At 40.8% G+C, this 20,084-nt stretch overlaps 2 protein-coding genes, 1 long non-coding RNA gene and 3 other non-coding genes across 7 annotated transcripts; 5 read left to right on the forward strand and 1 right to left on the reverse strand.

The window, feature by feature from the left end:
• Positions 1 to 132: 132 nt before the first annotated feature.
• On the forward strand, positions 133 to 2,225 carry LOC121912624. Its single transcript, XR_006100121.1, has 2 exons — positions 133 to 325; positions 646 to 2,225. It is a non-coding gene; the product is annotated as an uncharacterized LOC121912624 (long non-coding RNA).
• On the reverse strand, positions 2,155 to 4,289 carry snapin (SNAP associated protein). The gene is made up of 4 exons (XM_042434857.1): positions 4,174 to 4,289; positions 3,762 to 3,808; positions 3,088 to 3,206; positions 2,155 to 2,481 (listed from the first exon to the last, which is right to left on the reverse strand). Exons 1-4 carry the CDS (start codon positions 4,287 to 4,289, stop codon positions 2,374 to 2,376), a joined length of 390 nt encoding a protein of 129 aa, XP_042290791.1. The 3' UTR covers positions 2,155 to 2,373.
• A 258-nt stretch (positions 4,290 to 4,547) lies between these two features.
• Positions 4,548 to 19,240, forward strand: chtopa (chromatin target of PRMT1a). 2 transcript variants are annotated; one of them, XM_042434855.1, is made up of 16 exons: positions 4,548 to 4,635; positions 6,523 to 6,612; positions 7,708 to 7,858; positions 10,857 to 11,031; positions 11,231 to 11,377; positions 11,540 to 13,778; positions 13,895 to 13,964; positions 14,472 to 14,605; positions 15,136 to 15,207; positions 16,303 to 16,336; positions 16,515 to 16,578; positions 17,292 to 17,352; positions 17,820 to 17,865; positions 18,394 to 18,453; positions 18,708 to 18,759; positions 19,071 to 19,240. In XM_042434855.1, exons 2-6 carry the CDS (start codon positions 6,548 to 6,550, stop codon positions 11,740 to 11,742), a joined length of 741 nt encoding a protein of 246 aa, XP_042290789.1. In that variant the 5' UTR covers positions 4,548 to 4,635; positions 6,523 to 6,547; the 3' UTR covers positions 11,743 to 13,778; positions 13,895 to 13,964; positions 14,472 to 14,605; positions 15,136 to 15,207; positions 16,303 to 16,336; positions 16,515 to 16,578; positions 17,292 to 17,352; positions 17,820 to 17,865; positions 18,394 to 18,453; positions 18,708 to 18,759; positions 19,071 to 19,240. The 2 variants fall into 2 exon arrangements, with proteins under 2 accessions (XP_042290789.1, XP_042290790.1); XM_042434856.1 differs by having other exon boundaries at positions 16,309 to 16,336.
• Positions 16,762 to 16,899, forward strand: LOC121913858. Its single transcript, XR_006100388.1, has one exon. It is a non-coding gene; the product is annotated as a small nucleolar RNA SNORA8 (small nucleolar RNA).
• Positions 17,397 to 17,530, forward strand: LOC121913864. The gene has a single exon (XR_006100394.1). It is a non-coding gene; the product is annotated as a small nucleolar RNA SNORA18 (small nucleolar RNA).
• LOC121913859 lies at positions 17,927 to 18,064 on the forward strand. Its single transcript, XR_006100389.1, has one exon. It is a non-coding gene; the product is annotated as a small nucleolar RNA SNORA8 (small nucleolar RNA).
• Positions 19,241 to 20,084: the final 844 nt, after the last annotated feature.

The following is a 20,084-nucleotide window of genomic DNA, read 5'->3' on the forward strand; positions in this document are numbered from 1 at the left end:
GTCTAGATTGACAGGCCCGCGAGACTGTTTTTTTAAGGTGGCGCCGCTGAGATTAGTCCCCCCCGCCCCCCCTCTCTACGCACACACACACACACACACACACATACACAAACGCGCGCACACACTCACACACACACACACACACACACACACACACGAACTGCAACTGTTATTTGAGCAACACTCCACTCTTTTATGAGCAGAGTTAACACGTTGAAAAAAACTATAACTGATTCAATGTTATACCCACAACTACACAGTTTCTCAATCTTTTCTTGGCTGCCACCCTATTTTTACACCCTAACATCCTCATGACTCCTGCAATGTAAGTGTTAGTCGAATTAATTTATTAGTTCAGTCATATTTACAAATCTGTGAAAAACGGGCTCAGTAATTGAATCTATGATGCACGTGTGATTTCTTTTATATTTCAAGAGTATGAGGGGAGTTCCACATTATGTGAAAATTCATCAGTATTTGAAAAACATTTAGTTTTGCTACTTTGGAATCAAAAATCAATCAATGCATTTTAAAAAATCTTACAGGACTGCATCTACTTGTCAGTGTTGAGCCCCTCAACTCTTTGTTTCGTAGCAGGACAACAGCAGACTGTAAAAATATAGTATGGATGTTTATTGTCCCCAGAGGATGACTCCTCCTGGATTTGGTGACCCCCTTCCTCTAGTGCAACAATCAGGTAAATATTTCCCCCGATCAACACTTTGGTGGTCAATAGTTGACTTGAAATGTTCATGTTCCCCAGTGAATAGATTTTGGTCAAAACTTTGCAGACACGGTATATCTCATTATATTATGGTCAGATGATAACTTCTTATTTTACATGTTGATTATTAAACTGTTAATGACTTTCTAATGATTCCTTCAAAGCGTCCTGTAAAGAACTATGTAATTTACTTATTATAGATAAAACAGAGACTGTTTTAAATTGCTACACTTCTAATTAACTGCTAAAGTGGAGTGACCTAAAGTCTTTTAGTCAGTTCACAGAAGGTCAGCTGAACATACAAAAGTATGCAATTTGTGTACAGGCACGCATACAACTCAACATGTACATAGAAGAATTTAGTTTCCAATAATAAATGAATAAGGAAACATTTGCTAGGGTTTAAATGAAGCCGTACATGCTCCCATTGTGATCACTTTTTATTTTAGTAATGCTATGTCCTTTCCTGTAGTGCCACCTTCAGGAAAAAATAACATTTTTGGCCCATGTTGCTTGCAAGGCGCTAAAAATAGGTTAACTATCAGTATGTTTTACATTCTGAGCAACATCTTCATCTGTGGGGTGCAATAACAGCCTTTGCCTTGATTTCATGGGCATGTTGACAAATTAGTAATTTAAGAAAACAGTTTATGCACAAGCTTAAAGAGATAAGAACACAATGTTAATGTATACTTTACAAAACATTCACAAAGAAGCCATGAATATCTTAACAAAAAATGGAAATGAGAAGCATTATGTAGGCATTATGTTGCATAATCATAGAGACACAACATTCTCCACTTGGCTAATTTTCATCATCTAATATTCAACCAATCAATATGCTCTGTGTTGGTTTGCTACAGCACATTTATGTCAGCAGAGCTCTCCAGAGAATACAGGGGCATCCATAAACAAATCTTGGAAAACAAAGGAGTGGAACATGTCTGTACTTTTTAATTTAAGGGAAAACAACGGTCAGCTAAACTCTTTCACTTTCTCAAGTTGTTTCCTGGCCAAAACCAGAGAGCAGAAGAAGACATGGAGACTGATACTTTAAAGACAGTGCATTAGGATGATGCTTCCAGCAGTGAAACAAGGATCTGTTATTTTGGTCCACAAGATCACTCCGGCCAAGTGTTGTCATCTATCCTGCATACTCAGTAACATTACAGTTGCGGTCTTTTACAACATTTTGTTCACGTGTAGAATAATTTAAATGATCTGTCCTTGACTGTAGAATCAATGTAAATTAATGTCCCTCAGAGTGCAGGAACGAGTCATTGACATGATGAGAAGAAAAACTACAAATAAATGTATATGATCATTACCTTTTAGTGGCTACTTATGTGTAGCCATTTGTGTAGATTTACTATGATCAGGTGATACTGTAAAGCTGATTCTCTGTTTTGTCAGAGGATTAAGACAATAACTTATTTGCGGCTGCCTAACACTAAGCAGGTGGCAGCCTGACTTTTTATTATGACAACATCAGACAAAGCAGTGCGGAACATGAGCATGCCATTAGACAAACAGCTAGCTAAAGGTCAAAGGAAGACTTGTCTTCCTCATGTTACAGTTTCCTGTATTGATGTGTCCCTCCTGGTCAGGACAGTCCAGAGTATTTGCTGTGCAGAGCAGGAGGTGGAGGCTCAGGGTTTACTGGGGGAGCGGGAGGTGAACACTCCTGACGCCTCCAGCATGGTCTTTCGTCGTGCTGTCTCCTTGGCTACGTTGTGGTTGAGTCGCCTCAGACGTTCCTGGGGACAGAATATTGAGGTTCATTTGTGGATTGTATATTACTTTACTGTTTGTTGCCATTTTTCTGTTTTTAAACCAGTTCAGCACCCGATGAGCTCTAGGAGCAATAGTAATAGTGATGGTGATAATAGTAATTGTAGCAGTATAGTGGTATTAGGGGTGGTAGTGGTAGTAATGGTAGCAGTAGTGGCAGCTGTATTGGCAGTAGCACTTGCTACACTGCTTTGGTCTCCACCAACTCCTGATAAATATCTGTCTGTTTAGCCATGTTCACCAGCTGGTCTCTAACTGTGTGCTGAGCAGGTAGTGTACAGTTGTTTATCAGAGATTTTTCTCGGAAAACAGCTGCCCACTGCTGTTGGAAACCAGGTTGATGAAAGAAGAATTTGCAGACCAGAAAACCACAACAAGCTGACCACAAACAACAAGCTGAAGTTGCTAAAAAGCTCAGTAGAGCTGATGGAAACTGCAGAGCTGTGATCATTCTCTGTGGAGCAACACCTTTAACATTACACATAGTCATTGTTGTTGATATAAAAAACATTGACTTGTTCAGCTATTGAGTAACCTGAACAGGAGTCCCACACCAAAGGCTGGCCACTGACCTGAGCATTCTGCAGTATGTTGTTTACCAGCACTACTCTACGTCTTGCATTCAGCAGCTTCTTTACATAGGGGTCCAGGTCTAAAGCCACCTTCTGATGTTCATTTATCCTGCATAACTCTGCAAAGAATGTACATTACAAGAAACACAAGACCAAACCACTTGTTAGCAAGCACATTTGTTATTTAAGGTACTTAATAAATGTATTAAAATGTTCATGTATCCACATAATTACATATATTCAATTCAATTTTTGAAGCCTTTGCTAAAACTATATCAACATGCCCACATGTTCATTGACAGGTTTTTGTTGTAATTGTTCTGTCTGTGCATAGTGTGAAGAAAATTCCTTCTTAAAGTGATTTTAATGTAAGTGATGGGGGAAAAAATCACAGACCAGTTGTGTGTAAAAATGCAGTTTATGGTTCAGCTGGGTCTAAGTTAATGAGCATCATAATAGCTTCAGCTGAATCTTGAAAGGCCTATCACACAGAAAGAGGGTGGATAATTCATTTCCCTAAAATAGGGATTTCTTTGTGGCCGCTATGGAGAGAAGGATTACTTACAGTGACCAAAAACGATTTCAATGTACATATGGGCGCATACCATTTGTATTAAGATAGGCTTTAAAATTGTGAACTTATCCTTTAACATACACATTATCAAGTTATTTACCTGTGGCAAGATTGTCTATGTGTTCTCTTAATTCCACCTGGCTCTCTCTGCAAAGATAAAAAAATCATCACAATAATAATAAAGTGGAAAGTGACGAGATGAAGAATGCCGCACATTTTTTTAGTGTAAATGCAATGGAGTTATGCAAATCCTGTTTATATTCATTATTGAAATACGCAGTTTCACTGAAATCATTCTAAACAAACATTTACAAAGAAAATACACAGCAAACAAGTATTCAGGTGAAATTTCACATACACAGCGGGAAATGTTAAATATAAAAAGCTGATAAACACCACCGAGTAGACATATACACAAGTCACGAGATACGAGATTCTGACAGGCAGCAGCGGCGTGTGATGTAGATGAATAAACATCATAAATTAAAGATTCAATAACGAACCCAATTTACCTGACTGAGTGCACATGCAAGTCGAGTTGCTGAATAGCTGGTTTCAGTAGGTCGAGCAGCCCTTCGGCAATAACATCTTTACCTGAAGAAGTCTCTACTAGAGCTACCGCAGCCATTTTACTAAATCATCAACACAGCCGGACAGGAAGCTACGTCGTCGTGACGTTGAAGTCTTAAAATCCTCTCCATTTTCTTCCCGAGGAGAGTCAGTCAGCCAGCACCATTTTAGGAAGACACATCGCCAGGTCTTGTCTTTAGCATTCTTTAGTTATTCTGAGAAAAAAAGACCTGAATTCAATTAGAGTTCGGTCGTTTCTTTTAGAGCGCTTAGCTTGGAAGCGAAACATTTTATAGGTTAGCTATACAGGAGAATATAACGGCCATACCGTGCTAGTACTAGCTAGCTACTGAAGCTAACCCGAGCTGGCTCTAAGGCTTCTCTCGACCAACGCAACATTCACTGTAAGTAAAAACTGCTGAAAATTATTAAACATTTGAATTGTACTTGAACTTCTTCAATAATTAAACACAAATAAGTGCAACTACAAAGCGGGCCGCAGATGTAGGTCCTTTTTATATTCTAACTACGTTATTTTTGTTAGCCAAGTTTAGCCAGTTTCTTTGGATCAAGAAGGAGGACATTTGAAAAAGGCTACTCTGTATTCCTGACCCAGAAATGCAGAACTAACACAGTAAGAGGTTACTGGGACAGCTTTATTCCTGACAGATTCAACTGTGTGTCTTTGAGCATTGGTAACGTTACTTTCATTCTAGAGCACTTAGATGCTAACAGGTATTTTACTAATTACACTAATACAACTGAAGGAAGAGCGGAGTAAGGACAATGCTTAAACCAGCTCGTTCTATCCGAATCAAAACCCGCATTGTCATTCCACGGCTAATGAGAAGGGAAGCCCTCCTGCTGTCGATCCTCCAGCGCATATGTTTGTCTACGCGTGACATAAGTTATGGCCTGGCAGCTGAGAAGCAGGAGTGGGTGGTGTTGACCATGTCAGCTTACCTACCCACTGCTTCATAATAATTGTTTGGTAATAGTTTGATGTAGTAGCTGGTTAAAGTTATAAAAAGCTTCACGCAAGGATCTGATAGTAATGTGTCATAGAAAAAGGGGTGAGGGTGTTTTTAAGTATTTTGGAAGCTCTCCTAAACTGAGTAAACCAACCAAAAAGCAACACCCAAACTGTTATTTGGGGCTGTCACGGATGTATGAAGAGATGCATCCATGGGAGCCGTACACTCACTGAGCACTTTATTAGGAACACCTGTGCAGTCTAATGCAACAATCCAATACAACAGATCTGCTATAAATTCCACTTTTCCAAAGCATTTTCAGTTTTTGGTGATGATGTCAGAAAGGTGATAATTGTACTTTGTTTATTATTGAGGTCGTAGTAGATGGTGGTGGTGTACTGAAATGCATCATATCAAAGTGTCCCTAATATTTTGCCCCCCTCATGTATGTTAATGGGGTGGATAAAATATTAGCAACACTATTAGCATATACCACCACCCATTACGACCTCAGTAAACATAAAGTATCACCATCCTGTGTGCTTGTTGTAGATTTATCCACACCGCCTGCTACAATGTTTTTTTTGTTTGTTTGTTTTGTTTTTTTTTAGACAGTTGAGCAAAAATGATAAAAGACCTGCACCATGTTCAAGGCTACCATCATTAAGCATAATATACAGAATATCCCACGCAGCTATTGACTGTCAGTACCAGTTGCTTCAGCTAAGTCAGCACATCATTTTACAAACTGTACAATGTAGAATCTGGAAACTGTTCAGTCGACTCCCGGCACTTTAGCTCTCGTAACCAGAGATGATACCTCGTCAGCTAACAGAAACTGAGAGCACAGATCGGTGTGCAGAGTCATTGTCAGTCACTTCTTCTCATAGATGTAACCTTTAAATTCACTGTGAGATAGCCAGAGACAGCTAGCCACCTGGAGTCACCACAGTCCAGTAAACTGCAGTTACTGCCTTACTATTTGAGTAAAAGTAACCTTTCTGTGCATATTGTAATAACTTGATTTTACAATTTAGACATTTTACACACCATGCAAAGACAAAAATTTGAAAATCAAATTGCCCAACCCTTGTCAGATGTGTGTGTGTGTGACAGACGACTGGAAAATACAGCTCAAGTGCTCTGTGTGTGGACACGGCTTTAGGCTGAGAATAAATATTACAATAAAAATAACTCTGTATCATACACTTCATGTAATTGTGTCAAATGTCCATTCTGCCATATTTTCTTGCAGTCTGAATTCATCTTGTGACTACCAGTTGACCTCATTTTATTTTCCGTCCCATTTGTTTTCAGGAGTCTGCAAGCGAAGCCTGTCAAAATGAGCGCTGCCTCCTCCCAAAAAGTTGTCCTGAAAAGCACCACCAAAGTGTCCCTGAATGAGCGGTGAGGCGCCACGCACCCTGTCAGCAGTTAGACACCAGATGCAAGGGCCAGCCTTGGCTTGTGAAGGTTCTAGTGCTCTCTGCGGAAGGCTACTGTCAGGGACCGGACCCGACATGGATGCTATTCTGACTGGCCCCACTGTGTGTACTGCTCACTCAACATCGGCCCTTTCAACATTTGTTGATGTACAGGCGTTAAACGTGATTGTATCGTGGAGCAGAAGGGGCTCGCCCGGGCTAAATGTCTTGTGTGAGCAGTGCACACATGTAGACAAGGGGAGAGGGTAGTGGTCATACTTGGTAAGCCTATGTTGGACCAGACCACTGTCCTGAAAATGCCATGGCACATCTGCTCCCTGTTACTTACACATCACAGTATACATAAAGTATACGCTTTCAAAGGGAGAGGAAAACTTAAACTAAACCAGGGAGATGACATCTCTTGATCTCTCAAACCTTTCTCTCTCTCAAACCAGTGGACGTGAAGCACATGCTCCTTTTATCCTCCTGATCTGTCACTGTCTCTCTCCTCTCTGCTCCGAGCCTATAAAAGACCAGGTACCCAGCCCTAGCTTGGACGTGACCAAGAGCTCCCCTTCCCCCTCCCATCTCGCCTTCCCTGCTCAGTCACTCAGTGGGTTACCCACTCGTCACGGTCCATGCTGTAAGTGGCTGGGTTGCCAAGCACTCCTCATGTCCAGGGCCTCTGCTGCTGCAGCATGATGACACCCCAGCCAGTCAGCTGGAGGCCTGTAAGTGGCAAATTGTGCTGCTCTTCTGGCACCTACTCTGCTTCTGTCCTTCAGTCTGTTTTTACTTTTGAGTTTTTTATTTCATCAATTTGCCTTTCTTCTTGTGCTTGGTTTGAAAACACAATGCGAAATTAATGTATAAATAATTCTGGAATGTCATATGATTGAGAGAGAAAATGAGTGCCAACAAGTCTTAAATGACAAAAGAGCCACCACAGTCTCTGTGGCCACAACCATAACATGAGAAATGACTTGATGTGGAACCCTGCTTCCTCCTCCTCTTCTGTATATCCCCTGTCCCCTTCTTTTACTTCCTCCCTCTTTTTTCCCTCCCACCTCTAAAGCTTCACTAACATGCTGAAGAACAAGCAGCCCACTGCAGTTAGCATTCGAGCCACCATGCAACAGCAGCATTTGGCCAGTGCCCGCAATCGCCGGCTGGCCCAGCAGATGGAGAACCGGCCCTCAGTGCAAGCTGCTCTGAATCACAAACAGGTGAGGAGAAAGTTCACACAGGCTGTGTGTCGGTGGACCTTTTTCACCACACAGAGCCATGTTGTAAAAATACTGTAACAGTGCAGACTAGTAATGGCAGAGGGGTTTTTATGGCTTCAGTTCTCTTCTTGTTTTTCCAAAACAAGATTTGTCAACAATGCTAAAATTGGGGTTGGGAATTGGTTTGATAATCAAATACATGAATAGTAGCTTTTCTTTTTTTAAAAAGTGCAAGAAAGACCAAAATGATAACTAAAAACTCTCTGAATTGTCTTGTATGAAAATATTTGATGAACCTGGATCTAGTGAGAAGCATATACACGCCAGGAAATATGTCTTCTTAAGACTATCATATTGATTCATACGGCCTACTACAACCTGCATGAATCAGTTTTTTTGATATTGACAATGAAATGACACAATGTAATGTGAAAGGGATCTATCATGGTGTCAATAATACAGCTTTTAGCTCAGAGCCCACATATTTATACACATAATGGCTCTCATCAGTCCTCTGTTTCCAGCTTTTATAAACCCAGCAGCAGAAGTCGGTGAACATACTGCAGCGTAGCTTCTAGCTAACGCCTCACAACTAAAAGGAGAATTAGGAGTACTTGACTGATTTAGTTTTGCACTTCCAAAAACGCGTGGAAACATGTGTGAGACAGATCTGATCAGGGCCTGAGATTCCATTTTTAATCCCCCACTCCCTCAGCTCCACAAACACATAATGCAGCTTGATGGCGTCTCTGTCTATACAAGTGTTTTCACAGGTCGAGTAGTGCTAAACACGACTAGTAAAATGAGTGAAGTGGTCATTTTTAATTTGGGACTGAAGGTTTCTTTATGTTTATATTGAACGTTACTCATCAAAACACGTTGGGCCTCATGCAAGAACGTTTTCATATTCTTATCCTAAAACTGACTTTCTTCTGTGAGGTTTGCTTGTACGAGTGTTCAAGTCAGACTCAACAAACTCTTATTAACAGGCCAAACTTGTTGTAAGTTGCTCATTTCAGCCTGATGAATGTCACCTGTTCATAAGGAGGTGTGTGTTTGTGAGATCTGCTTATTAGCATAATCAAGGCCTCTAAAATCGCCATAAAAGGCAACCTGTTCTGCTCCATTTTTGGGTGAGTTTCATTCACCAAACTGTTACTAAAGAGTAAAAACAATCTCACACTGCAGAGCCTTACGCTGCGTTTAGTAGTAGGGGGACACACAACAATTAGAAAATATTAATACAGTGTAGAGGGAAAACTTTGGCGTGAAATTAGATGCTAAAATTATCTTTCTAAAGCAAAGCATTCCATGACTAATAGGAGAGGCAGTCAGGGAATGTGACAGTCCCAGAGATATTAGAGCAGAGAATATTTCAGTCTACAGTAGGTGATGTCACACTGTCAACTGCAACACAACATGATAGTAGACAGAGAGACACAGAGGCAGCTGTCACAATGAGAGAAGTTTCCTAGATACTACTGAAATGTAGAAGTTGCTGCGCCAAAATAAAAACCCTTTCTGTCAATTGGCAGCCATGATGATAATAGGGTGAACAGAATTTTGCATTCATTTTGTTTATGTATTTTTATTTAACTTTGGTATCATTTAAACTCCAGTGTCATTCAGATGAAATCATTACTATTGTAAGTTAAACAAGTGTTTTCCCCTTGTGAAGAGGCAGAGACCGTCTGTTCAGAAAATTCTAAGTATGAAAAAAATGACGAATGCCACAAATTTCCTTAAAAGGAAACGTAGGTATTTTTGAGCCTGTATCTTGGTGACTATGTGGGACAACATTTTTTGAAACTGGTCCGGTATTGAGTGAGAACACTTCAGCCAGCAGCCACAGAACAGGCTGTAACGTAATGTACATCCATTCAAAGTGCTTGTTTTTGTCACCAACAGCCTCAGATTATTATAAGTGTCTGACTACATTATGGTAAGGACCGTACAGAGAAATAAACCGTTTTCCTTTACCTTTCCAAGTCTCGCTTAAAGAGACGTCTTGTTCTGAAATGCAGCAAGAGTTGAGTTGTTGAAATCAGCTAAATATTCATCCATGACTTTGAAAATCTTTTAGATAAGACTTAAGCTATTTTCTGTACTCCAACACAACAAACTCCTCCTGGTACTCCTCTCTCCAGCTCTTTTTTTAGTGCAATTATCCCAAAGGATTACATTGCAGCCTGTTTCACGGCTGCTGACTGAAGTGTTCTGGCTCAATACTGGATTCATTTCAGAATTCGTTGTCTCCATTAGTCACTTAGACATAAAAAGATGGGAAAATAAGGTCCAGGTTGGAAAATACCAAAGTTTCCTTTTAAATCACTCTTGTGCCTCTTGAGAAGGAATCTGTTTGTACAAGTGGTTCTTGCATGAGGCCCGTTCTGTGTATCTTGGAGATTTAACAAATGTGTTGAGTGCGTTTCCTTCTGCATAAAACATTTGCAAAGCCATTTTTTAAGTATTTTGAATCTTGCATTATTTACATCCATGGTTAGCTTGCAGTCTTCTTTCCCTCCTTTTATTCAGACTCTTTAGATGAAAGCATAAATAATCATTTTGAGGCTTTTATACTTTTGTTTACTTATGTGTAGTTATATAATTCTGTAACTTTTTGTTTCTGAAACTTTCTCAATACATTTTTGCTAAGTATATTTTTAGTAACATTATATTTTTAGTAGTTTTTGTTTAAAACATTTATTCTGCAAATGCACTGTTTTTGGTCTTGGAGAAATGGAATTTAATTTGAGTGTATGCAAGTACAGAGAAATGACGATAAAGAAATCTTGACTTTTGAAATGAATTGTCATTAAATTGACTTAATAGTTTGACAGTATGGTTTAAAGAAGCCTGCCCTGATAGGTGTTACACACAAACTGCAGCAGTGTGGAGAGTGGATAAAGTGGCTGACTCATCAACTAGTTGAGCCGTCACTGAGTGCCTATCACCGTTTCATATTGTCATTATTGTATCTGTGAATAACTTGTGTCAGAGCCTGAAGCAGCGCCTGGGGAAGAGCAACATCCAGGCCAGGCTGGGCCGGCCCGTCGGGGCTCTAATGCGTGGAGGAGCTGCTGGAGGCAGAGGAGGAATGCGAGGGATGACCAGGGGAGGCCTGCGAGGACGAGGCAGAGGAGGACTGATGAGGGGCGCTCTGTCCCTGAGAGGTGCCTGTCCACAGCCTTGAACTCTGTTACCTACAAAATACACTTACTACAGTTCTCATTTCACATTTCTAGCAACTTTCAAGAAAAACATATGATAGACAGGAAAGTTGATGCTTATGGTTATAAATGTTAAATCAGGCTCAGTGTGTGTTGTATCCTGTTTTCTCAGTGAGTGATGATATCACTTTGTGTTGCACAGGGAAGCGAGTGTCTACAGGTGGGCCCATGCGAGGCCGTGGCTCTGCTGGCCGTCTGGCGATGCGTAGAGGAGGGCGTCACCGTGGAGGAGCCCCTGGCCGTGGTGGAGCTCTATCCAGAGGAGCAGCACGAGGAGGAATAGCCAGAGGTGAGGACTGACCTGTTTGATTTTCTCTATTATTCATGCATTTAAAAAAGAATTTTCAGTTATCATGAATTGCCACAGTGCTAACCCAATACAACTGTTGATCTGCTCTGTGTGTGTGTGTGTGTGTGTGTGTGTGTGTGTGTGTGTGTGTGTTGGTGACAGGACGCGGCGGGCTGCGCGGGCGTGGCGGTTTCGCCGGCCGAGGCGGTCGTGGCCGTGGGCGGGGCCGAGGTGTTGGCCGGCCCACTGTGACCCGCGAACAATTGGACAACCAGCTGGACGCTTATATGTCAAAGACCAAAGGTCACCTGGACGCTGAGCTGGACGCCTACATGGCACAGGCAGATCCAGACAGTATGGAGTGACCCTGAAGGACTCTGAAGGATAAGCACATGTAGACTTACTGCAGAACTGTACAGCTGAACTCACACATACAGTGTAGTGTTGTGCACCAGATTGTTGTGCGGAGAAATAATTGTTTAATTTAGATGAGAGCGGTGACAGTCCAGGATTCTGAACGTTGGAACAGCAGAGTCACTGAATGTGCTTCGACCACAACGCAATTCTGCATCAACCCTGTTCCTGCAAAACCCTTTTAATTCTAGAATAACTGTGTGAAGGGACCTTTTTAAACATTAACAAACTCTGCTGTCTGTAAACTTTTATGTTTTTTATATATGAAAAACACATGTTTTAAATTTGGGACAGATATAATGGTTTCAACCTGGTCAATTATCCTGTTGTGTTAACCTTCCTTTGTAACCATATTTGCATTACATCTTTTTTTTTTTAAACTTGTATTATAAATTTTTTTGGGATTAATTTGTTGTCTTATCTTGAAAACACTTTCAATGCAAAACTTTTCTAAATTATTTGTTAAAAAAGAATGTAAGCAAAGGGTTTCTAAGCCAAGTATCCATATGTCTTTGTTTTTGTATTTAAAGGATGTAGTACTTTTGTTCTTCCATTTGTCAGCATTCTTCAGTGGGCTGTTGGCATTATTAAACTGTGTTTGACAGCATTTGTGTAACACTACACAAAGCAAGTAAGATGGGTTTTAATGAAAACTGAAATGGTGATTTTCCCAAATGTATACATTTTAATGCCCTTGTGTAAAAGGTTGACCACAAATCAAATTGAGTTTCAATGTGATGTTTATCTCAACATGAATAATTAAATTAGCCAGTGATGGCAAATTCCCAAAACATGAGCTCAAATTTGATCCTTCTCTAGTGGACATGGATAGACGAGGTCCTCACTTTATGGAGTAAATGATAGCAAGAGTAACTTTCTCTCCTGCTCTGATCCAAGTCAACAAATCACAGCTTCAAAGATGAAGATAAGGATGTTCTCTGACACCCAGGCTGATCTGTTTGTCTTCACTTTGAAGCTGCACACACTCGGCTTGCTTTGTGTTTAATAGGAGGCAGATTTGAGAGTCTGGGGCCTTTGCATTGAGCCTTACCCAACGCTGTTTTAAACAAGCATTCAGTGTGTGGATCACCCCCATCGATATTGCACATTGTCAGTAGACAGAATGTGTTGGTGCCTCACCAGGCACGATTTTACAGATACTCTCTGAATCATCTGGTGAATGAAAATCTGTCTACCCACAACTCTCAGAAGAGTCTAGTGTAGACATTTAGTGGTAATACATGGGAGTACACTACACAAACTACAATAATCCAGTGATCAGTTTTAGCACGCGTCAATTTGTCGTAGTTAATGTAAAATACACTGGACAAAAGCTAGGCTAGTGATGGCTAATAATGTAATTTTACTTTAACAACTATATCACTTATTAGGAATATGTTAACCCAAGCTGCAGGTGTAAATATAAAAGCACTCAGAGCTGCGTCTTTTGCTTCGGGGTCATCTTCATCATGGTCTGGGTGCATGTCCGGGGCTTCATCTGTTTTGAGACAACAGCCCAGTTGGTGACAGGACGAAACCCGGAAATTACAGAATTACAGGAATTAGTCTGGACATGTATTTTTATCCTGCGTCAGGACGTTTCAGCAGATCATTTAGTTTCTAGGCTCGTTGAATCGTTTCTTTTCTAACTCACCTCATTAACAAAATAGTGGCTGTGACAATCTTCTACATCAAACAAAAAAGCAGATACACTGTAGTGCAGATAAGCATACAATGTAATGTAAAGGTAAACTAAGGGTGGGAAAGAGCCGCATCTCGCGAACTGCGCCAGTGTACCCTGTGCGTCTTTCGTCTTTGCCATGGACAGCCGTGTGCTGTGTATGCCACTAACATACAATACAAAACTCAGAATCTCCTTAAATAACAACATGTGTGACAGGGACGTATCCAAAGACAGATACATTAAGAAAAGTGCGTGAATATGAGCAAGAGATCATTTTGACATGGACTACTTGACATAAGGCAGGTAAAAAAAAAAGTGTTTCAATGGGAAGTGGGATTTCCGAGTTTTCATGAACGCACAGTGGAGCTGTCGAAAAGCAGTTGGGATTGTCGTAACGCAATCTATAAATTATTTCGCAGAACAGTCAGAGTTCTTTCCGACGTTGTCCTTGGTAGCGCGAAGGCTTCTGGAAGAGAGCGCGCAGAACAGGTAAGTTTCTTGAGTTAGTTACTAGATCTTTAACATATGTGGAATGACGAATGACATCCACACACGAGCACCGTGGTTCAGCACGTGTGAATTTATCCGAAAGTTGAAACGTGACGTCTCCAAATGTTGAGCGCCACATTGTCCTCGTGTGGCGCGGTGACTGTAGCTAACAGTTAGCTCGATGCTAACATGGCTATGTAGTAGTCGTGTCTTCAGTGCGTTGTGCACTCGTTTCTGGTTAACTACTAACACTCCCATTATTTTGAGTAAGTTTCTGTCCAATAAAGCGGGGAAAAGGCTTAATGGGCACATATTTGACTTGCAAAACCCTATTCTGTGCACCGCCTGAAACTTGATATGCTGAGGACATTAATTTACTAGCAACACAAATTACACACAAAAGCTGCCGTAGCCACAATTAGCGCCTCCTATATACTTGTAATAACATTTGAGATGTTGCCTTGAGTACATCAGAGGGAATTAAGTTTCTGTTTTCTTTGATTATAGATGGCAGTTGGACGAAGAAAGCAGCTGCTACCCTTGTTGCCACGTCGTTTGGTCAAGAAATGGAGAATCACCTGAGAAATGGGTTTTATAAAGCTGCTCAAACCAGCAGCAAGTATCTACAACTGGCTGATAAGGTTTGTCAAGTTTTTGTGTATTTTGACAGTGGGGAAAATCTTAGTCATGAATAAATGAAAGGAATAAGCTAGGGCTAATTGTGCTATTAATAATGTCAAGATGAAGAGTGCAAACACAAATGCAGAGTGACAGCAAATGACCTGCCATGTTCATAAAATCACTGCCTGTGGGGGAGGGGAGGGGAGGGGAGGGGAGGGGAGAAATAACCCATAACTTGAATCATCCACTTCAGTGCCACAGTTCAGACTAATCAGTGGGGTTGTCCTGTTCAGTGGGCTGATCCCAGGCCAGCAGTGGCTACAGAACATCAGGTTTTGCTTTCACCTCTGCACTGATGGTTGCTGAACGGTGACAATGAGGCCTGGCACACTCACCTGTCTGTTGGTTTTAATGTTTTGCCTTGACAACAGTGTATTATACATAAAATGCAATATGCATGAGGTATCCTATACATATTTAGTTACTAGCTTGGCTACAAGGTGCTTCAGTGGCATATTGAGAGAAATGAAACCCAATCTCTCTTTTGTAGGTGATGACCTCATTGCTGGGAGTGTGATGTGGAAGAGCCCTTGCAGTATGTGCTGCCCCTCTGGGACATGAGGTTAGTATTTGTCATCTTGGTAATGAGTCTTACTGTATTCACTGGAAGAAATAAAATCAAGCCTCTCTGCTTAGAATGAGTTAGCCTGGAGACTGGTGTGCAGCACAGAGTTCTCCTGAGTAGAGATGCACACATTGCCATCACACTCTGCTGTGCAGAGTTGATGTAAAGCCACTGTCAGTGTTGTGGGCGTGTTTGCTCTAATTGCCCACCATGTCATTCCAATTAAGATAAGGAGGTTTCCAGCTGGAATGATAGCATGTTAAGTGTGTGCTGATGTTTTAGTTTGTCAAGTAAGATCAAAAAATACTCAACAACCTTTTTTTCTTTCTAAGTTTCATGACAAACTTGATTAAAACTAAAGTAAGCTTTTAATAGACAAATGAACTAATTACCGTTTTAATGCTAAGTCTTATTAAATGATCTGCATGCGTCTGTGCAATCACACTGACACTGCTGCTGCCCAAAAATATCTTCATTCAGAAGTTGATTTATCCAGTTTACCTTTAACTCTACTGTCAGTAAGAAGCATCTTACACTCAGTAACATCTGCTGGATACAGCACAATACTTGAGTGTTTGTGGGTTGTTTTTTTTTGTTGTTTTTTTTTGGTTTTTCTTTTCTTTTTAAATCTTATTATGATTACATGATTTTGAAAATCCTGATGCTACCCAAACATTCCTGGGAAATATAATAGAAAAAGTAATGTTCTCCCAACACTGCACATAAAATGGCTAATGAAAGAAATGCAAAATGAAAGAATCAGAATATCACCTGTATATTGAAACATACTTCTATTTAAACACATCCTCTGTTTATAAATTGCAGGCAGTACAGTGGAAACACAACCAGAACTCTGACAATGACTACACATTATGTTTAAGTGTAAAATGTTTGTTGGCACAGTATGAGCTCTGGTCCTGTCAGGTGGGCCGTAGAGCTCCATACAGTGCAAAGAGCAATTAATTCTCTTGCAACCCACTGCTGTTCACTCTCTGCAGCAGTGTTACTGATGAGAAGTGACAGCTGCTTCTTTGACAGCTTGTTAATGTTTGCTAATGCCAGTGGATTTTAACAGTGTTGTGTCTGTGGCAGGTGCAGGTGCAGGAGCAGACCACCAGCCAGCAGGGTAAGTTGTGCTACAGAATACATCCACTAGTGACTTGTTATGATGATTGGCTAAATATGTTCAACTGCTCTGAAACTGTGAGTGACAGCTGCCTCTCTGAACAACGTAATGACTCTGAGATCTGAATGTGCTGATGCTCCTGGAAACATATCCTTCATCCTGCCTCTTCCTCCTACAGGTTTCTGCTGCAGCCTCCCCTCCTTGCCTCTCTGCACTGAGGCAACAGCATGGAAGTACAAAGGGTGTGTATTGACATCACTGTTTCCCATGACACCCACCACCCCCACCAAGTGCCAAAACAAACCAACAGGTGGCTGCTATAAATGGATAGAGCTGTGATACTAGGAGGAAAACAAACCACAATCAGCAGTGACATTGTACAGGACACTCAATGGATTAGCATAAACTAGAGACAGACTAGTAACAGCACTGTATGGTATCTGCAGCCAGCTGGATCGTCAGCTGGTTTGTTCATAAGTCAGTGCTAGAGAATCTCAACATGTGGCATCGTTGGTCTCCTTGCTGCATGTGTGTGGAGTCCTGGTATATCTGTTGAAACACACCCATCCTCTAAGAAAACAGGTTGATCATGGATTTGAAACCACTCTTTAATTGTCTATAGTTATTAAAAGTGATGTGTAGAGCAGATATGTTACTGTAGGAGCAGTTCATCCATCTTTTAAATTAGGACTCTTGTTTGTAGTGTTGACTCAAAGCAGAAGTTGTACTGTGTAAAGTGCAGGCAGTCAAAGGAAACATCAGGGATACACACTTTCTCATCTGGTCTCCCAATACTGATTCCAGTTAAATAAACTGGGGGAGGGATGCTGAGTACCGTCTGATGCAGTGCTTTTATTTTTCTCTGTACACCTGGCTGTGTGGAACTGACTGATTATTCTTAATGTATGTGAGGCTGTAAACAGATTTCTTACTGTCCTGCCTCTACTTCCTGCAGGTTTGCACTGCAGTAAGAGCCTCCTTATCCCAAGGCTTCAGCAGGGATTCAACAATAAGAGGTGAGTGTCAAAGTGAAAGAAATGATTTGGCTGATTTGGTGAAAGCTGAGGTCTATCCCGACAGACCTTGATCTGTAGGGTCATGTCGTTGGAAATGCCTCAGAGAGCAAATCTGTAGTTTCGCTTTACCCACATGTTCACTGCCATGAGCCCTGTGGGATATTACTGCAGAACATACGCTGACCTGTGGACACTGTTTGAGTAGTAGCAGGCAGTGCTCCACCGTAATGTACCATGACAACACTGGTGTCTGACAAATAACTCTTCATCAGACATCTGAGCCACAGGAAGCTCGACTCTGGTGCAGAATGAACAGAAGATGTATGAGTGAAGTCAGGTTTCACTTTGTGTGAACAGCAGTTGACTTTTTGCTATTAAAGTTGTGCTTTTAAAACTTATTTTACACCATCATGTGACTGTCATGTCATTTGTTGGCACTTTACTGAAAGTTGTCACTCTCTCTTCAGGTCACACTGATGACAGAATCATGAGTCTTATGGACTTCCAACAGTGGTGAGTGGGTTTGTCTTTCTATGATTACATCATGTGTGAATGACTGGATGTTAACAGTAACAGCACTGTATGGTATCTGCAGCCAGCTGGATCGTCAGCTGGTTTGTTCATAAGTCAGTGCTAGAGAATCTCAACATGTGGCATCGTTGGTCTCCTTGCTGCATGTGTGTGGAGTCCTGGTATATCTGTTGAAACACACCCATCCTCTAAGAAATCATGTTCATGTAGTCCTGAGCCTGCTGGCTGATCCACAGGAGCTGACTAAAGAACAGGCTGCTTCTACACACATCCAGATTTTAATTTCTTGCTGTGAAATTGCTCACTTCACGTTTTTAGCTTTATGATGAAGTCTCTATTCTTTCTACATTAGGTTTTATATCAAAGTATACCCACTTTTGGTTGAATGTGGCTGTGATGTGTGTGTGTGTGTGGAAAATGATCACATGAATGACATGGTACACTAATAAAAATGCATGTGCTTGTCATCAACACGTTTCTGATTTTTAAATCCTGATTCTTGTTCTGCAGGTTTGTGCAGTAGAGCAGAGCCTCCTTTACCCAGCCTCCATCCAGCCTGATGTAACACAGGTGAGCATTAATGTCAAGCTTGTAACATTTTTTTGTTTTATATTAATCATCACAGGTCAAGTCAGTATTTTATATAACAAGAATCCTTCTGATGAATGAAGATGTGCAGAAGTTTCTTTTTGTTATTTAGACCTACAATAACAGTTATAATCTAGGAAATGGAACTGATGTTTCACCTGAGTGTTTGTGAAGATCAAGGAAATATGAAATGTATAAGATATACTTCAGTGATTGAATGAATAAACTGCTTTCAGATTGCTGAACCATCCTGGAGACATCCATGAGGACTGTCAGCAGCCCTTCACTGTGAGTATCCACCACTGCCTCCTCTGCTTTGTGTTTGGTCATATACCAAGGCTTTCAGGCATCTCTGTTCCTGACTTGCTGTGGAATTGACCAGAAAATAAAACCCATCCCAGCGGGTTTCTTTAGCAGCCTGCTGAAGAAAACCTGCAGGGAACATGACCTGTCTTTTGCTTCTGTTGTCAGTTTTACAATACTTTTATCAACCTAATATTTGATCATCTGTGTCATTTGAAAGTGATGCATGAATAAAATCACTGTAACACTTTGTTGTTGAATGCAACAGCTGAACCTTTGCATCCTTTATTTTTCAGAAGCAGCAGATTGACGCAGAGCTCTGGGACCAGCTGACAACACTGATCAGTACTTTGATATGCTGTCACTTGCTTTGTAATTATCACATTTGTAAAAACAGGTGTGTTTACTGCATCAGATTTTGTTTGTTTTCTACTCTGTGCTCAATAAAAAAAAATCAGTGACTCAATAACTCCTCACTTTTCTTTTAGTCTCGTAATATCTTAACAATAAGGATAAAATGACATGTGTACAGGTTTCTATAAACTGACTGAATGTCAGTAAAAAAACAGGTCACTGCAGGCGATAAGTCTGTAGGTGAACTTTCTAACAGGATGTACACTACACAGCAGAACAATTGTGTTCTTCCAGTGCTACGGTGTACACAATAACACGTTCACTAAAATCAAAGTCAGTGCAATGGATGAAAAGTGCTGTCATACATGTAAGCATGTGTGTTTCATTCAAAACAAAATGTTCTGTAATGTAGTGTAATTTATCAACTCAAATACTGCAGAGATGAAATGACATCTTTCCTGAGCTGGCTGTTTGTACTAGAGTTCACTACAGCTTCCTGCTGAAATGTGGGATTTGATACATCAAGAGCAAAGGTCAATGTCCTCAGGTACCATGGATGAATTCAGAGAAGAAGACAGAACCTAAGCACCAACACTGGTCTGGTTCCTATCAATCAGAGAATGGAGTCGTCAGCATCCTGCTGGGGAGGTTGTGGTCGATTTTGAGACCTAAAAAATTTAAGAATCGGTCTGATTAATAACCCGAAGATAAATGCTGAGATAAAATAATTTTAGACGATCTAAAACATGATGCATTACAAATAATTGATATGATCTCCCCCAGAACTGGTTCACTATATATCCATGTTTGTAACTGTGGCAGTACGTTTCCTCCACTAGGGGGCAGCAGGGTTACACTAGCAGAGTAACTCAGCTGTTAAACAGACAATGAGTTCAGGTTTCATCATGTTCTTTCAGGAGTCATCCTGGAAAGGAGGCTCTTTTCTGATTGGGTGG

This window comes from Thunnus maccoyii, chromosome 15, assembly GCF_910596095.1.
Source record: "Thunnus maccoyii chromosome 15, fThuMac1.1, whole genome shotgun sequence".
In the NCBI taxonomy this organism is placed as follows: Eukaryota; Metazoa; Chordata; class Actinopteri; order Scombriformes; family Scombridae; genus Thunnus; species Thunnus maccoyii.